This window comes from Lichenostomus cassidix, chromosome 9 (genome assembly GCF_008360975.1).
Source record: "Lichenostomus cassidix isolate B80296 chromosome 9, HeHo_3.0, whole genome shotgun sequence".
NCBI classification, from domain to species: domain Eukaryota; kingdom Metazoa; phylum Chordata; class Aves; order Passeriformes; family Meliphagidae; genus Lichenostomus; species Lichenostomus cassidix.
Window position 1 is genome coordinate 5,477,162 of NC_139490.1, and position 21,185 is coordinate 5,498,346.

At 37.9% G+C, this 21,185-nt stretch overlaps 1 protein-coding gene across 5 annotated transcripts in view; it reads left to right on the plus strand.

Annotated features, from left to right (window-relative positions):
- Positions 1-21,185, plus strand: part of NAALADL2 (N-acetylated alpha-linked acidic dipeptidase like 2) — a 394,159-nt gene that overhangs the window by 244,316 nt on the left and 128,658 nt on the right. For all 5 annotated transcript variants that reach the window (XM_085069057.1, XM_085069058.1, XM_085069060.1 and 2 more), the window contains one exon: positions 14,992-15,142. In XM_085069057.1, coding sequence (XP_084925183.1) covers positions 14,992-15,142 — 151 coding nt within the window. The remainder of the gene's footprint in view (positions 1-14,991; positions 15,143-21,185) is intronic.

Below are 21,185 nucleotides of genomic sequence, written 5' to 3' on the forward strand. Positions count from 1 at the left end.
AAACATGGTCCTGCTGGATGCTGAGATCCAACCTTTTCATTTGCATCCACAGAACCATGGATTTGTTGGTAATATTCTATAATTTCCAGCCTTTGGAAAGTTTTTATTATTTTTCCTAGGCTTATTTGAAGTGCTCCTTTCAGATTGTCTGTAGCTGGATTTCATGGAGCATAGATGGTTAAAATACATAATAGCTTGTCTTCCCTGGAGAGGAAAGAGGTGGCTTTTAGCATTATATTTTTTAATTTTCTCTTTGTCTGCATAATGCCACAGAACACCAAAGTCAAAATTCCACTCTTAGCCATTTGGGCCTCTTGATGCCTGTGCATGAATTTGAAAAGAAAAACACCAAGTCCATCATTACAAATATAATTGGCACCCTCTTTGCAAGTACAGCAATAACCACTTGGAATATTTTGTTTCGATTGCCAAAACATTAAACTAACCTTCTGTGCAGCCGGCAATTCTTCCACAGCGAACATATTTTCACTTAACAGGAGAAGATTGTGCATTTCAATAGGAGAACTCAGGCATTTTAATTTCCTCTTTAGGTCTCAGTGAATAATTCACAAACAACATGCAAAACAAAGTTAGACTTATGTTGTTTTCTCTTGATCTAGGTCTAACTGAATGGCAGCTTCCTTTTTATGTTATCCTCCTACATTCTTATGGTCTTGAGTGGGTTTCTGTTTGGTTTCTGGGGTTTTTCTTCATGCTTTTTTGTTTATTTTCGATATTGAATTTAAGTAATTTTCTGAGAGCAATTCTCTGTATTTGGAGTTGTGATCATTCAAGGGGATTGATTATTTTGGTTTTTTGTTTGTTTCTTTTTAGTCATTGAATGGGATGCTTTTTGAATCATTTAGTCAATCAAGGCTTTGCAAACAAAAAGATTACTGAACTTCCTCATGGTCATTGGGAGAGAAGACAAAAATCACGTTATCACAGTCACTGGAACCTTAAGTTAAAAAAGCTGGGGCTACTTTCCTTTATTGATTTAGGATGCTGTATAGTAACTAGTGCAATTTTTCACTATTTGTTTCAAATTTCATATCACTTCTGCTCTTCAGATTTCTCTAAAAATCAGGTTCTTCATCAGATAAAAAAACCTTAACCAAACAAACCCAAACTCTCGCACAGCTGCTGACAAAAGCCTTGTAATTTTGAATAATCCCAGTATGTGCACGGGATGAGATTTGTCAGGGCAGCTCAGTTATGTGTAGATACAGGTAATATTTTAGGTGGAGGACAGAATATTTGCATTTTGTGAAGGTTGGAGGAGTGCCTGAGTGTTATTTATGTTTTCCCACTGTCAGTTATTGTGCAGCCACAAGAATTCTTACCACACAGCCTCAGAAGTGACCTTGAGGTGACCCACAGAAACCTCCCTTTCAATAAGATGGAAGAATATATTTCACTTCTGAGTCCATCTTGGTTTTCCCTGGAGTGGGAATTGACTCTATTGCCTCTTATATCAGTATTCAGTTATATGTGATGGCTTTATGTTATAAAATGTCCATTGGGGAACTGACCTGACAACTTATTTCAGTCAGGCCTCCACTGGAATCTCAGAGGAAAAAGGATAACATTTAATCCACTTGACCACCTGGGCATGTCCCATTCCCATTTATCACATTAGAGAGCATAAGAGAAAAAGGCCAAATCTGCTACTTCAGGCCATCCTTGGATTACAGGCTGAAGAAATCTTCGTGACAGATTAGAAATTAGTTGTTCTGGAGCATCTATGTAGAAATGACTGTGTCTTACCATGGTAAGGTGCTGCAATTTTCCTTAAAAATGAGGTGCAGGGAAGGCGTTTGGAAAACATTGGGAGAGCTGGGATTGAGCTCCTCTCCTGCCTAAGAGCAGGATGTAGCAACAGTCACATTCAAAGCAGAATATATTTATCTTTCTGGGTTTGAAATACCTGCAAGGTGTGTAAGTTTATGATTTGCACTGTGCTTCACACTTGATGTTAATGGAAGCATCTTTGAAAGAGGATTTTTGCTCTCTCCATCAAAGTGGGGCTGGAAGTGTGTTACAGTGTTTTCATTGCACAGTATTTAATTTAAATTTCCTTTCTTTTCAGTGGAATGTGATTTATCAAAAAATTGCTAATTAGGCATTAGTATTAAAAATCAGGCATTAGTATTAAAAAAAAAGTGAAATTATCATGTACAGAAATCTATTTTGCTGTGACATTTGTACATACAATAGAATCTGTTTGCAAATGCCTTTTGTTTTCATATGTGCCTTTTTTATATTTACTTCTTTCCTGAAAAACTCAAACTCTCTGCAAGTACAAAATGAATCTTAAAAAAATGTAATATTTTTATGAATTCTTAATTTAAATGATAATTTAATAATTTATATTGTTTGCAAGTATACCTGACTGGATGAACTTTGATGTGAGTACTGTGCAGACTCACTGAAAGTTGCAAGGACAAAATCTGACATTGTCACTCAACGTGCTTTATTTTCTTTGAAGGTGAAGTCATTTCAAGGCATACAGAAAATTCAGAAAATGAGATTTGCTTCTAACCTGCCAACAGTGCAGAATTGTTCAATACTTGGTGATAGCAGTAGTAACAGGGGAAGAGCAGCTCAAATTGCCTATCTCTCCCTTTTTCTGTTCACTAGCAAACAGAATAATAGTACAAGTAGGTTAATTTTAAGAAAATCTATTTTTTATGTCAAAATTTGCTTGATTGCTAATACAGCATTTTTCCTTAGTAAAGAGATAAGCTTAATGCAGTGAGCTTTCCAACATTCTGCTGTTGCTCCAGAAGAATATACAAAAACACCACCTTATGTTTAAGCACATTAAAATCATTTTATTTGATAAAAAAACCATATGTAACAGTATTGCACAGTACATTTTACAGAACAATTACCCTTCAGCAAAAGAAGCCAGGGGTGGTGGTTGATCAGGTACAACTCTCAATAATGACAGTAAGGTCATTGCCAACATATGGCTCCTTCATTGCTGAAATCTTGTCTCCATGAACTGTCACAGTGAAGTGCACAGTCAGTCTCTCATCCAGATTGATCAGCTGCTTAGTCTTCTGTCAAAAAGTTCTTATTGACCAGAAAAATCTCTCCTTTCTTTCACTGTGAGAACAGAAGGTAAGAAATGCCCTCTGTAGGTCGGATATCCTTGCTTGGCACAGCTGGTGCTAAGGGAAAGAGGATGGGTCACAAAGCAGGTGGGAAGTGATATTTTTTCCCCTGGTATCCCTTTCCTAAAAATGGCAATCATAGGTGTCTTGACTCCCTGAAGTGGAGGATCTGTCTGGAGCAATTTAATTATAATCATGGCTATTCTGTGAAATGGGGTATTTCAGGTCTGAGTCTGTTTATCTCTGCAATAGCTTTTGGTGATGAGTTCCTCTGTGTAGGTACTTAGACATTTCTTGATACAGAATTGGACATTTGGGAAAGCATGTGTATAAAACTCTGCTAATGCTTTACTATTTATTGTGAGGGAAAAGAAAAAAAATACATCAAGTACATGTCCCCAAGTGCCACATCCACAGGTCTTTGAAATCCCTCCAGGGATGATGTCTCCACCACTTCTGGGCAGCCTTTCCCAATGCTTGATAACCCTTTTGGGGAAGAAATTGTTCCTAATGTCAAGTTGAAACTTCCCCTGATGCAATTTGAGGCAGTTTCCTCTCATCCTCTCTCTTGTTACTTGAGAGAGGAGAACAGCAAATAAAGGTCAGCAAGCCTGGCTTTTAATTTCTTACCAGTTGGAGTTTATTGACGTCGAGGGTGTTACTTTGGTGTAAAGCTGGTGTAAAGTTAAATGCAGGCTTGGGCATGATGATTTCAGTACCTACCAATTTTCTAAATAGAATGGATAGAGATGCATTTTGCATTAATAAGTGATGCAAAAGTAAGCTTGCCCTGTAACCCTGAGCTGGCTTCCTTTTCACCTTCTTAGTTAGAAGCAATAGCAACTACAAAGATTGGTTATCACTGTCAGTCTGTCACCAAAGAGAAGAAATTAATGGGTGAGAACAGAAATTTCTGCTTGTGGGTTTTTTTGTTTTTTTTGTTTTTTACTCTGTCTCATTTGCAAACCTATTACAAGAGAAAATGGTTGTTCTGAACTTGGAAATATTCTGATTTTTTGCAGATTTCTCTCTTGGGCTAAACACCAGGGGCTATGGTTGTGACCTTCATTCTGTGTCAGAATTCATTCATTACATGGCCCTGCAGCATAACACAGTGTTGAGATGGGTTTTTATTTGTGTTTTTAGGTGGAAGGGTTTTGGTTTGGCATTTGTTTGGTTTTCTGTTGGTTTTTGTTTTGTTTTGTTTTCCCCCAGAGGAAAGCTGTGTATTCTTTTAAAGACTTTCCCTGAAAGTTCTGTCTCAGGAGTTGCAGTGGTGTAACAGATGTTGATTGATCATGAGTTTTATTGTATTTCTTTTTCATTCATCTTATAACTGCAGTATTCTGTTTGTAATTTAGAAAGTTTACTGGAGTTCTAGGAGCTGTAAGTGGTGCTAAATCTTTTCAGTGGGCCCATTGGAGGGAACTGTATTTTTTTTTAACATACAGGGTTTCAAAAGATATTTTCTTTTAGTCTTTCCTTCCCTAGGAAATTGTCAGAGAAAGACAAAAACACTGTGCTGTCAATGACCTAGTTGAGGAGAAGAGTGACAGAGCAGGAGTGTTACTACACATCTTTCTTAACCACCCTTGGCATGACCTTGTTTTGGTGTTGGGGTTTTCCTTTCCTAATCACCACATAAAAAACCTTCGTGTCAGAAAGTCAGACGTATTTTTCACATTTTATATTTTTCACTCTGTTCTTTAAGACAAGGGAAGGACATAATTTTGGATTGATGTTTTGGAACTAATTGTGTACTGGTGTTACTGAAGAAGAACTGGGGGTTGTTGGTTGGTTTGGCCTTTTTTTTTTTTTTCCCCTTTAACTGCTGGTGAATGAATGACTCTGTAGTGCTCTGTGGCTGCCAAACGAATCCAGCTGCCTTCCTGCTCTCATCAAGGACTTCAACCTTGGACCTCCTTCATGGAGCTCTTTCTACTATTTCATTCTGGTGAAATGGGCTATTTAGTAGGTCACAGGAGGAGGCAGAGCTCTGTTTCACTGATGTGCTGAGTGGAAAGCAGTGAAAAATGAAGGACCTAGGAAGACACAAAAGCTGCACATGTTGGCTTTTTCAGCTGCTGTGTCTTTTGTGTAGATTGCCCACAGTTCTGCTGTACCAGAGTTACACATTAAGTGGTGCTTCAGTTTATTACACATTCCACTTTCAACCTTGATGTTCGGTATGAAAGATGCATTTGTGATGTGTCCTGTGTAGCACAGGTCATGAATAAGTTCTTGTGGAAAAAAAATCTAGTTTCTGGAATGTCAGTCGTGAAACAAAATTAAGACTAGCCTAATTTTTAATTCTGGAATTTCTAGGGGAGCTTAGGAGTGGAAATCAGTACTGATAACTTATAAAGAGCTTTTATTGCTAAGGTTTGTAATAACTTCTTTAATATTTATAGTTCTTGAAATGACTTTATGCACTGGGGCACATTCTTTATGATCATTTCTTTTATCACTACTGGTTTGTGACTGTTTTTCTAATAAGGAAGATAAATAAGTTCATTCTGAGTATTGATTTACTTAAAGGCATGCTAACCAAGTAGTTAAACACTGCTCTGTTCCTTAAATGAAGCTAAAATATTCATTAACCAATTAATAATATTCCGTTTTTCTAGTTGATATATAGATACGCCTGAGGCTTACGTGTAGCATACTCTATATCATTATATGTTCTACTTGGAAACATAAAATTAAATAAAATGTAAATTTAAAAATACAGAACAATGTTATACAGTCTCAAATGAGACTGTTATATTACATTCAAGGCATTATTTTAAAAGCATGAAAGCTGGATGCAATGTAATACACCAGGAAAGACTTGAGCAGGGAGTATGTTTTGTACTTAACAAAAAAAAAACAACCCCCAAAACCCAAAGACTAGAATCTTAGAATCATCCAATAATAATAATTGGATAATAATTGTGAGAATAATAAAATAAGTGAATAGGTGTTGGTTTTGTACAGGTCCAGTGAAGGCAGCTATGATTTGACAAAATCTAACAATTGTGCTACTATGCAATTCCTTGGGGCAGCAAATGGTCCTTTTTTGAAAATCTCTGGTTGCTCTGTGGGTTCTGAGAACACTTGCTGATGCCTTGGTGGATGCCATACAACAGCTGCACTTGTGGAGCTAGAAAAGCCATAATCCTCTTTTCATCTTGGAGCTAGAAGGATGGCTTGGGCTGTGGGCATTTCAACACTGCATTTTAACACTGCAAGTACCACAGCTTCCAGTGCTGGTGCTGGAAAATACATATTACAGGTACCCCCAGGGTATTTACATTTTAGCTGAGAAAAGACCTTGTAAAGAATCAAAAGTTATGAGTTTCCATTGCATATGATGCACAGCAAGGGATGCTTCTTCAGGTAGATATTTCCCTTGCTCCCTGCTCATGTATTCCCTTAGCCTTGCTGATTTTTCAGGGAGTCCATGGCAGGGCTTGGAATGAGATGAGCTTTAAGGTCCTTCCAACCCAGACCACTCTGGGATACCATGACTGGTGGAGCCAAGAGTGAGAAGAACAAGTAGGAATTAAAAATAAGAAAAAAAAAAAGTAAGGGGACACTAGCAGATGTGACTCAGGTCTGTGACTCTGTTGGCAGTTTGGTGGATTTTGGATTAGAAGTTGGGTGGAATGAATAAAATCCAACAAAGGGTCTAATCAGTTTATTCTTGATGATTTAGCAAGATTGTAATTATATCTTTGTGTAATTGTTTTTTGTATGATGGATCTTCAGCTTTATTCTCCCCGTAATAGAGTCTAAACATAGACTGGAATAACCATAAACATAATCAGAGCAGTTTCAGTGTGAACAGGGAAATGCTATTGCTTTCTGGAGGTTGCTCATCTGGACATTCACACAGCCTGTTTCTTTTTAATGTTTACTGAATATTTAATGATACTTATTATGCACACAGTGTTCCTCTACATGCTTATTTAGAAGTGAGTAGTATTTCCTGAAGATGTGGGAATGCAATAGCAATATGGAAGGCTTTGTATTATATACTCATCAAATAATGAAACATTTTTTCTGGACTGTAAGCAATTCAATTATTTTGTTTCTGAAATAAATTAAGTAAAGCTTATTGAGTCCAATCAGCCCTTGTTTCCAGGGAATTGTAGTTCAATTTCATTTTTAATTAGATTGAACATTGTGAATTTCTTAGCAGTGGTAAGCAAGATCTGGCAATAAAATATGCACTCAATTTGTATTAAAAGTTGCTAAAATCTAGTGCAGGGAACTGGCAGTATATCTGGCTTATGTTTAATTGTCCAAATATCCTATTGTGAAAAATTCCATTTTTAAAAACTGCTGATGTGTAACAAATTACTTTCCTTTGATAAAAGTGTATAGAAGATGAGCAGACAGCAAACAGGAAAAAGTGTGGGACAGAACATTCAGTTCTTGACAAGCTTAATACCACATTTAGGACCAGGATGTTACATTTCTTCTGTGCAAGGATTACAGAATTAAACCAAGATGCTTTTTGGTGTAGAGAGGGTGGGGGAAGAAGTCTCCAAAGGTTTTTCCTCAACTGCCAGAGCTGTCCAGTGGTCAGTGCTGAGATTTCCAGTCAAACCAGCACACAACAAGCTTGTGACCATTGCTAATTTAAAAACCTGCTGTCCTTGAATAGCACTTACCTGACAGAAGAATGGACTTAAAAATGCAGCTGATGGTAAACTGATGTACAAAGTAGCTCTTAGTCATCACTGCCCTACAGCCCCATTGCTCAGATGCAGATTTTTGTGATCAGCATTCTAAAGTTTCTGACTTTCCTTCCTGCTTTTCTTCCCACATTCTGTAGGACATCCAGGCAACACAAAAGGAGAATCTCCCTTCCCTAGAAATAATTTTTTAGATATTAAAAAAAGGACAAAATTCTGAAAATTGAGAATGTTAAAATAATTTTAGTTTGGAAAGTGATTAAAGGAAATCTTAGATATGCATGTGAGATTCTTTCCACAAGTAAATGCACTTCATGTTATCAGTTCCCTGGTAGACTTTATATCCAAGTCTTAGGGTCTTGCCATGATACAGAGCAACGATTTGATTTTCTCTTGTTCCTATATGTGTCACTGTATGTCAGGAATAGTTTGATAAATTCCATTGCAATATGTTTTTCCCCTTGTAAGACCTTTATGGCAGCAGCCTGTCATTTATGAGACCACTGTGTATGCATTTATAGCTGTTTGAAGTTTTATGCAGCTTAATCCCCTTCCCAGCCCTGTTTGTTCAATACAATGGTGTCATTGCTCAGACAAGGACAGTGTTTGAGCTGGAAAGGAAACATATTTTTATTTCCCTGGTCCCCACGCATCTTCCATCTCTTTTACAGCCTCAGCACAGCACCTTGAGGGTTGAGCAGCAAAACCCAAAACCTCTTCAGACAGAGTTTTGCCACAGAATCCCTTTGAAAAACATCCCTAGATCTTTGTGATGGGGAAGGTTGGAGCATGATTAAACATCAAGTGCAATATTAAAAATTCAAGGCAAAACCAAACCTTACTTGTTAAAAATATGCAATTTGGAAAAGTGGTGTGTACAGGAAATGATGTGTATTTAACTGGGGATTTTCCACCTTGAGTTTTGTTTGTGTTACCACTGCACCTTCCAGTGCTCTATATTTCAGTGGGTAATTGGGAAGACAGCAGCATCTGATTATACTACAGCATCCTAAATCTTACTTTTACCCAAACAATCTGCTACAGAAACAAAAGGATGTTGTGTCAGTGAGATCTTCCAACAGTTTAAATGTAACTTTCCCCTGCCTTCCTAATTTTATGTACTGACAATTAGTCAGATGAAATGGGAGATCCTTTCAGAGCATCATGATTTTAATTGGGACTTCAGTGGAAAAGAGTAATTAATAACTGTTAACCTGTCCAGTAAAGCTGTGTCTCAGATTAATGAACCATGCCTTTTGCACATTGCACTATGAATTGAAAAATGCAGCAGTTAAAAACTGATTACTATTATTTGTCTAATTAATGCTGATCATTGAAGTATAATGACAATAGGAGATGTTTTAATGAATGTCTTTTGTTTTAACCTGAGTAGTATGTATTGAGTACATATATGTATTTTGTCATGTAAATTTTATGTACTTTCTTCCTCTTAAATATTATTGTGTAAATGGGTTTTCTGTTAATTTTTGGCTAGTTTTGTTGTTTTTTTTTTTTTTTTTTTTTAAATTAGTTTTTCTTTAAACTATTTTTTGTTTCCATGCTCCAAATGTATTATGGCTTTGAATATAAAATTCTGCATTCATTTTTGTGTGGTTTACCTGGAAGGGACAGAGAAAAGGGGATGACAATTATATAGAGAAAATCAACATACAAACAGGAAATTGTTTTTTGTTTTGTGAAGGTGTTTTGTCCATGTTTTTCACTAAATGAACTTGTAATAAACAGTGAAATTGTAAATCTCCCTGTAGGAAGAGGAAGACTTTTGGTCTGAAGTTATATGGAGGAGGTTTTATGTTAGAATAACAATATGATCCCATATTAACTTTGCTGTCAGCAGCTGACACTAAAGGCCTTTGTTGTCTAATGAACTGTGATGTCATTTACACTAAGGCAGTCATTGTGTAAAATTCAATTTTTACAATTTCTTGTGCATCTTTAGAGAGATTTAAGTAGTGTAAACTGCTCTTTTAAGCTTAAAAAACCCTCTTGTTCTTAAGACTCTGTAAGTGCTTCTAGCTAAAGCATGTTTTATCTCTTTATTTAGGGTTCTGTAACTTTGCCACAGACATATTTTGGTATAGAAAAACCTTCAAAAACCAGGGAGTAGTTTCAATGAGCAGCTCCATATCAGCTATTAGTGTGATTATCTGTGTGCAGGAGTGAGGGTACAGCCAGGATATACACTTCCATTCACATAAATGTCTTCTGAAGATGAGAACCACATTTTCAGGCACTTCTGACTTAAGACATCAAGGTGTGCTAAAGGGCTTTTTGAAATGGAGACTTTTAAAATATACTAGTATAGCATATGATACATAATGAGAACTCTTAAATACTGTTGTGCAGCTATTTTATATTTTTATTTTACTGTTATGTAAGGATAGAAAGTTTGAAGCTTTATGTGAGAGAGTTGAAAGCAGAATTAGATTAAATAAGAAAATGTCATTGGATTTGCATTGACCCTAGTAACAGTAGGGAACCTGTAGTAATATTAAGAGATCTGGATCATTTTTCCTCCTGCAGTAAAATTTAATTTATCAAAAGCTGAGAATCTCCCCACAAGTGGCGAAATGTGTTTGAAAGTTGCCATATTTTAAATCAAGTTTTCCATACCCTGTTAATGCTGCTTGTTTTGAGTAAGAATAGAACCTTTCACGATGGCAAAGTCACTTACTATATAGAATTGTAAGCCAATATATCTTGTACTGAACTGCTTTATCTTAAATAATGTATCAGCCAATAGAAGAACAGGTTGTTCTATGGATTAGTGAACAGGTTTTTCACAGCTCTGTTTCTTGAGGTTGGATTTTGTGGTGTCTGATTTGTGGACAAATTTCTGTGTTCTTTTACATCTGTCGCTCTGTCTTTTGATTTCTTCCATGTTTTTCCCCCCTTCCATTAACAGCTAAGCTCTCCAGATTTTATTAAAGCCTTCTCAGTGGTGTTTAACAGCATCTGCCTCTTGTCTACTCAATATCCCATTTTCCTTACACTTGCAGGGAATTTACTGAGATACTTCCTCCCGTGAAATAAGTTTTCTGTTGCCGGCTAATCAGTGGTTCAATCATTTCTGTGGATCAAGGCAAGAAAATGGACAAGCTTAGAAAGTGGACTTGAGTTAGACAGGCAGTATTTGTCAGTAATAGGGATGGTGTTGTACCTGATAAAGCACAGCCAGCAAACTGCCCTGCTGATCCACCACGAAGTGCAGAGCTGTCTGTACAGTAGAACAAGATTCTCAGAAGGTTTGTCCATATTTTGGGACCAGTTGTAAATATAGTGACAAGAAGTGCTAATAATGAGAAGCTGTTTTAATATGCAATTAGTAGGTTGATATAATCCACAGTTACCTGGATATTTTTTTTTTCTTTTCCTGATGTATTTATAAGCATCGTTAACCATCCCTGTTAGGAATCTAGTCTGTTGTGATGCCCTTTATCAGCTGGTCACGCACTGCTACTTTCTCAATTATTTTTAAGCAGAACTGTTGCTGGGAATCAGTGATGGGGGAGAAAAGGTGCTTATTTAATTTAAACCATTAGGGTCTTGCTGGATCAGAGGATCTACAAACAGGATCTAAGCTGTTGAGATGCAATGAGAGAACAGTGTAGGAAACCCTTTCTTAGCTGTCTCTGCACTCATTCTTGCTGCAATCCAGGTGAGACCAGAGTGTGATGTGATGTGATTTTCTGCTCTCTGCCCGTGAAATCACAGCTTAAACTCAACCCCAGGTGTGGCTCCCATGCCCAGAACATCACAGCAGTGCTGCTCCAGTCACACTTTGTTCTCAGCTGGGAAGTGAGGTTCCTGCTGGAACAGCTCCATGCCTCAGTGTGCATGTTTTTAATTTTCTGAGGCTCTGGGGTTAGCAGGTAACCAGCCCAGGGTAGTCCCTGGAAAATAATGAATGCTGCTTACCTGGTTGGTCTCGTGCTGTTTGATGCTTGCAAGGTGCAAGGATGGTCTCAGCTGAGGAGAGGAGACCAGGGGAAAAGATCTTCAGAGGGTCAGACTTTGCACTCAGGTGGGAGATAACAAATCCAGCCTGAGGCCAATCCCTGCTGCATTGCTTCCCTGCTCCTCAGCAGTCATTGAAGGGCAGCTCTGATGCCCTGGAGATCCAGAGAGGCTGTAGGCTGTTCTTTGGCAGGTTTCTCCTGTGTTCAGAGCATTACCATGACCCCCACTGAAGTGTCCATTCAGGTGCACATGAGCCTCAGGTGAGCTGAAACACATTAAAGCCAGATATGGAAGGCAGTGGCTCCTGTTTCTTGTTGCTTCTTCCTTTTTTTTTTTTTTTCTCCCAGCAATTAGTCCTGCTCAACTTGCTTATTTTGGACCCAGCACTGCCAGTAGGTTCCTGTCCAAAGTGGCACAGTAAAGCTTGTCTCAAATGTGGAGCACAGACCTGGTGTTCATTACCTCTGTGTCAGTGCCACAGGTAAATGTTTCCTCTGCTCACCTCAGAGATGCTGCAGTTAAAATGGAGAAGCAGTTTGAGTTTCCCCTCAGAGCCAAACTAACTTCTGTGGACTGCTGCAATCTGTCTTTTCACTGCTGCAGCCATATCATCTTTAAAAGGCAGTTTAATGGTGCCTGATGGGGTGTAGAGTTTACAAGGCTAATCTGTCCCCAGGTACACGACAGAGCCTTTGATAAAGCAGCAAGTGTCTCAGATTAGATTAAATCGAGTCCAGAATGCTCTATGGGGTGATTTAATATACTGAACTGAAACAGTTACATTATTTAAAGTAACTGTAAAAACTGAGGACTTAAGCAGCCATAAATAACTAAAGGGTTAACAGCGGGCACCAGCATCTGTTTTCAAGGGTTCTGATGTTTCCAGTTTGTTCTGAGATGTTTATGGCTTTTGGAGAGGGACAATGCATACATCCAAATCATAAGGAGCAGATTTTGCTGTTAGATGGACTTGCAATCTAAAATAATCCCTTGATTTTAATAGATGTTCACTGGTTTACCTGGAGGAATTAATCTGCAATCTTTTGCCATATTAAAAAAAAAAATGCAGTACCTTCTTTGGCTTCTTTGTTCTCGGACAATTTATGGCTGGTAAAGTGTTGGCTTATTTAAGATGAAAATGGAATCAACAATGAGCATTTATTGTTGATATAGTTGTGCTGTCACTGTTGTAAAGTTAAAAAGCAGCAATTATAGCTGAAATCTGAAAGCTGTTTTGTAATTTCACATGTGCGACACAACTCCTTACTGGAGATTGTAGCCATGGCAGCAGTGGTTGCTGCACTTGGTGAATAACAGACGTGGAGTTACTTTCTCTCAGTGAAACTCAGGGATTTAATAGCGTTTTTTTTTAAGTACAAAGTTTTTAAAACTCTCTTAAAAAAAAAAAAACAACAAAACAAAAGCATCTGTATTTCCTGTCTTGTGTGCTACTAAACAAACCAGGGATTAATAAAAAGGTACTGGATATGGATGCAGGCAAAGGCAATTGTTATTTTAAATCCTGCCTGTTACATCATTTAGCTATGATGTGTCCCTGGTTCTCCTACCCTGTTGTGCAATCAAATCCTGTCTGAATATCTGAATATGAACATGAATTGGAAACAGAGCAAAACAACAATAAATGCATCTACCATTTGGGAAACCCCTATTTCTGCATTAAATTTAAGGTCTGTAATACACTTTTAACCCTTTATGTTCTTAAGCATCTGAGCTAGTCACCTTTCTCACCCTCCTGTTCATCTGACTAGTCTCTTGAGTTCTCTCAAAGATTCCCTTTTCATCTGTGGATTGCTTGTTTAAGGTAGGCAAGATTAAGTGACTCACAGGTTCAAATTGCATCTCCACATCTGAATTCAGACGAGTGTCAAAATCTCAGCAAATCACAATATTAGATATATTTACTTACAGAAATGGCAAATAGTAGGTTGCTATTTTTATAATATGGCAAATAGTAGGCTGCTATTTTTATATTCCTTTCTGTCCTAGCTGTCGAGTGAAGCAGAACTGAACAGCAAATGCTTATGAGGCTTTAACTGAATTCCATATATTCATGCAATTTACATACTTGCAAAGCCACAAAGAACTGTGGCATAAACATTCCTTAATACCAGCAGCTAGGAGATAAATTGAAAATTATGTATATGTATACACAATAAGAAATGAATGGTCTAAAATATAGGAGAAGGACAATTGAACTAAGAAACAGAGGTGTAGTAACAAGTTCTCAGGTTCCTGTGGAATCAGAGTTGGGTAGCAACATCATATACCTGCAGTCATCCTTCAGACCATTTGGAGACATTTGGGAAGTCATCAGCAGAGCAGCATAGTGAATAGTAAGATAATCCTTAAATACCTGAATTACTTCTGTCTGGAAAATTAATATAGCTTTGTGTCACTGAGTAGTCTTCAGTCAATTCCAAATATGCAGAGCATTACACAGAAAGGTCATCTCATTTCATGGGAGTATTTGCCACATTACAGTTGGATTTCATCTGGTTCGGAATAAAATCCCCTTATTTTTCAGTTCCCTGTGAAAAAAAAACCTGAGGTTTTCCAGTCAAAAAAGCTGCTGCAATTCATGGTACTTGGATGCTTCTGTCCTTAACTTTTGGGGAAATTAGCTTGATGTTCAGGCCCAGATCTGTGGATTTTTGGAAACTAATTGCCAGTTCCAGCTTTGATGCTCTGATAAGACAAAATAAAAGTTGTTTGTCTGACAGGAGGCAAACCCCAGCATTTGGGTAAGACAGATTGGGTTTTCAAATTTAATTATATTTTTTCAGTACTCTGTAAACTCCCATTTTCTCTCTGAACTGAAGAGTAGCTGTGTGCAGAAATTCTGTGCAGCACTGCTGCCAGTGTATGCAAACACCCAGTATGTGCTGTGTCCTTGAAGAGCTAAACTGAGCAAGAGCATCTTACAGATTACAACGTGGAAAATATGGAAGGTCAACTCAAGATGTTTTAGTGACATTCTTTTCAAAACTGAGGCATTTCCAAGGTGGTGTTTATATCACATGAAAGTCTGTTCAGGTTCTACAAGCACTTTGGCACTGGACCTTTGTGCAGAGCAATGGTGCATGGCAAAGCCTCTACCAGAGCAGTGATTAAAAAAACAATAATTAAATTTATAAAAAGCAATAATGACATTGTTGCTGATGGTCACCTCTGTTGCTTTGTTCCCTCAGCTGTCTCTGCTGGAAGATGCAGGGTTTGGTGGTGTTCTGCTTTACACTGACCCTTGTGACTTACCAAAGACTGCAGACCTTGCTGACAAAGCCTTCATGGTCTCCTTGAACAGTGGAGGAGATCCATCCACACCTGGTTATGCCAGTATTGGTAAGTGATGGTCAGAGTTTATTCACTTAATGGACATTTAAATTGTGAATATGGGAGTTAAGACACTAAAGCAAGTCCTGCCTGAAACAGAAGCTCTAAGTGAGAAAACTCTGTGGAATTCAGCGTGGCTTTGAGGATGGAATCCAGTCTCAAAAGTGCTTTAAGCTCTTGGCACAAAGTCTGCACTCTGAATAAATTATTTTATTGAGTTTTGTATTTTGGTATTCACACACTGAACCTTTATTACTACCTGCTTGTTCTTATCCCATGAACAAACCCCAAAACTCTGAACTACTAAGCTAGTGGTTTTCTGAACATTTTCCACAGGATCTGTGATCTGTCCCCACTGAAAGAATTACTCCTTTCATTCTGTCTGCCACTTTCACGGTCTCAGAAATGAAAACTTTTGGTCAATAGTGCATGTGAAATGTAATTAGCCATTTATATTTTTAAAGTTTTAAGAAAAAAGAATGTTTATAGTATCTGTTTGCAATTATCACTTGAGTAGGATGTGTTCATTTAGCCTTGCCTCAGTTCTGCCCAGGTAGACTTGGTTATTAATTATGCTTCTCCAAATACTACATGTGTTTTTGAAGGATGGGAAATACAGAATTGATTTCAAGCAACAACATAGTCTCAAGGAAAAACATCATCTTACATAATTTTATGTGGGGTTTTTTTTGAAGGAATGCTAACAATAAATGGAAGCAGCAGGATATTTGACTTGTATGTGCTACTTAAATCTCCATTCTGGCAGTTCAGTGAATGTGTGTTCTGCTTCTCTGCAGCTTTTTCAGCTTTACAGCCCTCTTTACTATCTAACTATTTGGAAATGTATTAAGCAGCAGCCTATGAGTTTGTGACAAGGCTTAATCAGGAATATTTTGTCCAGTTACTGGCTCAGGCATCTAAAGTTTGACTTGAATTGGCACTAAATCAACTGAGGCAACGTGGAGATACTTCATGCCTAGAATGGCAGAAAATAGAAATATTTGCCTGGTTGTCAAAGAAGGGTGTTAGCTATTCACAGCATGAATGCCTTGACAGCTCAGTGGGAAAGAAATTGCACATTTTCTCAGTGTCTCAGTGTACCTGACCCAGTGTTCTTAAAAGTGCCCTGGGAGCTTCAGAGGTAAATATAACACTCTTGAAGCTTTATTCTTGCTCATTTCATGGAGCTATTTGAAAAACAGTTTGTGGTGTCTCTGTCTGGCTGACTCCTTAATGTTTTATTTACCCGACATGAAAAGTAAAGCTAATTAAAACAGATACACCAACATGAAGATGCCACTTCAGAGTCTGAACCTTATGTGTTAGTTTTCTGTCAGTAAATGATCTCATATGCAGTGTGCATTCCAATCTCCACTTTGGGAAGGAGAAGCTTAATTATATGGACAATTAATGGTGTTTTAAGTGCATTGATGATTTCTGGTGGAAGCCTTGGCGTGGCTTGTCTGTGGTTTAAAATCTCTGAGCAGCATTCCAGAGGAGGAGCAGGTTATCATACTTAAGATCATTTCTATTTTGATCATTAAATGCAATGTTGAGCTACAAAGAGCTCCAAGGAATACTTGAGAAAGCTCTTTTTTATGGTTCTGCCACTGGAAGGTAGATCAGATGGAAGTAATTTCTGTGTTTTTGGTGATGATTTTGCTTCTCTGGAGACTATGAATTGACTTGCTTAGAGGAAGCTGATGCTGGGACAGACACAAATACATCTGGAGTTCAGGCTTTTCCCTGGAGGATGCACTTGGATGTACAGGAGTTAAACTGCAGACATGTGGAATAAAAGAGCCAAAGAGCCCAGGCTGCCCCTTTCACTCTGATTCACAGAGTGTAACAAGCACTAGAAGGGATTTTATTGGAAGCTCCTGCTTAAGTTATTGGCATATCTTTGACACCATCTGCACTTCACACTTTGCCAGCAGAGCTGTTACTATCACAGTCTCAGGGCTGCTCCTATCCTATCAGCATTCTCCCTTTTACTGGGAAATTCCTGGTAAGATGAGTGATCCAAAGCTAGTCTTGTACTTGGTGGATAAAAGGTAGGAAGCTTGGATTTTCATGCTGCTGCCTGTGTTTCTCACGTTCTTTTAGTCTGAAAACAAATTTTTCTGTGGTATCAGAGTACTGGAATGCTTCAGTTTTTTCCTAGAAAAAAAGTCTTGGAGAAACGGTATAATTTACAGATCTTTTCTCAACGTTGACAACATTTTAAAATGGGATTTATGTAATAGTTCAGAGAGAATGTTGGAGTTCTCATGAGGTTTCAGCTCACATTTTCTGTTTCATGAAGATTAAATGCTGCAGTTCTGCATATGAATCATCTTGAATGTATAGAAATAGCTCGAGGATGGGTTTGAGATGCCAACTGCCTACGAGCAGAATGATTTTATTGATCTCTGTTTAACAAAGGGGAAAAAGTAATGATGAGAAGGGGAACTGAACAGCACTTATGGAAAAGTTTCTGCAGCTGTGTTTCATAATTTAATTCTTCTGTTCTTAAGACTTTTCCAATCCTAAGTCATATCGGTCCTGAAACAACCACATGAGCCTTTGTGAGCAACAGTTCTGTCTGTGATTCTGACTGCCAAAGACGGCTGTCCTTCATTTTTGGAAATCTTTCTTCTGGTTCCTGCTTTTGAAATGAAATAGATCCAGGGTGTGACACTCAAGGAATTAAATGTACAGGATTAATAAGCTTGAGAGGGAAATAAGAGACTTGCGTGGCAAAAACTGTCTTGAAAATAAGAAGAGTAGCATAAAATAAAGTTTAGAAGAGTAGCATAAAACTTGAGTGACTTCCCCATCTACTTCTCTTTTTCCATTGTGACTTTTTGACTGCTGCACTTCCTTTCACCCACCTTTGTATGGCAGACACATATTAGATTTCTCCATCGCTAGACTTCAGAGCTGTTTTAAATCAAATTTGTTTCCACACAGGAAATGGCTCAGTAAACAAAAATATGGATAGAATCTATTTGTCAATCCTACTATGTAAATAGAAAAGTGGCATTGTGATAAGCACTAAGAACCCTGCCCAGGAGATAAGGTGCCTCATAATAGAATCCCTATCTGTGCAGTGGGGGAATAGAAATTATTTCATGAAGAGTTTAGATGGCATCATGGAAAATACCGTGAGTTTAAAAATGCTGAAATATAACAGCTGTAAAGTATAATCTTATGGTATCAGCTGGAGATTCAAGTGCAATGTTGTTTTAGGGAATTGTTATGCAGTGATTATAGCAGGCAGAAAAAGGGGTGTATTTGGAAGTCGTGCATGGCTCAGATAATTGGTAACAGCTGAGCATGTGAGACATATTACAGGAATTTTGGGCAAAAAATCAGTGACACTGGAATTGCACTGTGTCCCCAGAACTGTGAATAGTGAACATCATTCAGACAGAAGAATTGAAACGAGCATTTCTCAAACATTGCTAATAGGATTTGATTTCAGAGGAAGGGACAAGGAAGACAAGGAATTGGTAAGGTGCAGTCCACTGCAGGCCATCCAAAAAGTCAGTGGTGCCTCTGCAAATGTATTTAAGAAGGGACAAGGATGCTGGGCAGGCAGGGGAGTCACACTGAGCCTGGAAAAGCAAGGTGACAGTGCTGTTGTAATCCTTGGGGGTTTCTCACTATCCAAATCCATTTTAACTGGCAGCTGCTGACACTGTTGTGCCAGTGGTGGTAATTGATAGGTGGTCTCTCTGTCCTCACCCTGATCAATGATCTTTCCCATCCTAATTCACTCTGATCCCATGCAGTAGGGATAATGAGAGCATGGCTGGGTGGGTGTCTGGAACTGCCCAGATTTACCCACCACGGTCTGTCCAACAAATTTAAACACCAAATATGCATCATAAAAACCCCATGACATTTACCTCTTCAGTCATGTGCCATTTTTAACTGAGCTTAGCCATTTCTGCAGCAAACTCAGGGAGCTGCTGCCACTACTTGGAATGTGGAAAAGTAGGTCCTTGCTGGGATGGAAGGGTGTGGCTAATTTATTTTTAGTCAGCCCCCTGATTCTGTAGGTTTAGGCTTGCCCTGCCTGATATCTGAGTTTGTATCCTTTCTGTCCTTTGCTTTGTGGTATTTTACTCCTCTGAAGCCACCAGCTGAGCAGAAGTTAGCTGGGAAATAGAACATTGTGTAATGGTTTTAACCATGCATGTGCAACATATGTTCTGAAATGGTTTGTTATAAATCATTATGACTTTTTACAAGATGTCCTCAGCCCTGGTTTGTCTGTTCCTTTTGAGAACAAAACACAGTCACAGGAATATATTTTCTATGCTTGCCTTTGCAGCTGTGGAAATGATTCTGGGAACACTTTTATTCTTTTCTCTTTCAAAAGTTGTGTTTGCTTTCTGCTAATAGCATCAGATAAATAAAATCAAAAGATAGTTTGGTGTAAAATGACTGTCTACAGTAAGGCTTCTGTGTGCTGTTCTTTGATTCTCCTTGAGGACACACTGAAGCTGAGCAGAAAGAAAAGCTAAAGTTTAATATATTACAGTTTAGGTGTGTGTATATATGTTTACATGTACTCTTGATCATTTTTTGTACTTATGACCTAATTTCAGTGGTTGCCATAAAAACCCACAGAGTTTATCAGACCAACTGCACTGCTCTATCTGATACATGGTGTTATTTCCTGTATGAAGAAAAATCAGTGCTAATGCAATAGAGAGGTAAATCTTTGGGAAATACTGGCCTTTGAATAATGAATGCAATAACTAATAATTTCAGCAGATTTTCAATAATAGCTGTAGCACTAATGGCTCAAGAGGTATCTAAATCCATGATCTGCCTCTTGAGATTTTGCAGGATATAATGAAGCAACTAAGTTTCTATATAAGTACCAAATTACACGCTCTGAGGTTTTTGGATTTGTGGGTTTTAGTTTCAGTTTTTCCTCCTGTCTGGCTTCCAGTTAGGTTTTCATGTATTTAAAACAGAGAGAATTAGTTGGACATCAAGATATTTTAGGCTCACAGGTTGGAGTGTGTGGACTTCTGTATTGAATATCAGGTATCTGTTCATCTTCTATGAAGCTGCCTATAATTTTTTCTTGGAAGCAAATTTTAATTTGAAAACATTGGGATTTTATTAATTAGAGTATTAGAAGAAGAGAGGAGAAATCACTGGCAATGGTACTGGAATAGCTTGCTAGCAATGTTTTTATCATTTGACTTTTGCAAATGCCATCATGAAACATATGGTCAAAAAGAACCAAAAAGAAAGTTATTAAAAAATGTGAATTCATAAGAGGAGTGGAATGTACAAGTGATGAACACCAGATTATCTGAAAACAACAAATCAGCACTTCCTGTGCTGCAAAATTAGCTCTGTGGAAAACATACTGACTAAACTCTTCCTGGTGCCTATTAAGTTGCAGAGGACTTCTCAATGTTTTTGACATTTCAGATAGTTTCAAACTACTACTAAACAGCTGTGACTCTCCAGAATGTTTTCCAGTGAAGCTGCTTTTTCTCTCATCCAGCAAAAATAACATTTTAAATGGAGTCCAGATTAGACTTTTGAAGCTACTCAACTTTCAAGTGAATTTAGAATATTTCAGTCTTTTGTGCAATGGAGATTGAAATGAATCCTGCCATAGCTTTAGTGACATATTTCAGCCCAGCAGAATTTGTGCAAGTGAGCTAATTTATTATGTGCTCACAAAGCAGCAAACATCAGTTCATGGCAGTGAATCCAGCTGGTGTCTTGGAATCTCCTCCTGCTTACTTTTGAGTTTAAAAGATGATGAAATATAAGGAAGAGGTAAAAGAGTTTTCTGATTGAACAATCTGAATGTATTGGACCCAATTCACTATAAATTGTGCCTTTTTCTAATTGATTTTATATATTTTCTAATTGATGTACAAAGCAAGTTTTTGAGGAAGACTCTGTTTTGTTCAGGCATGCTGCTAAGATGACATCAGAGTAAAAGGCAGGCATTTCTGGTAGGTTATTATCTAATTATTACATAATTATTAGTGGTGCTGTAATTGCCAGAAACATGACTGTCTCAAAG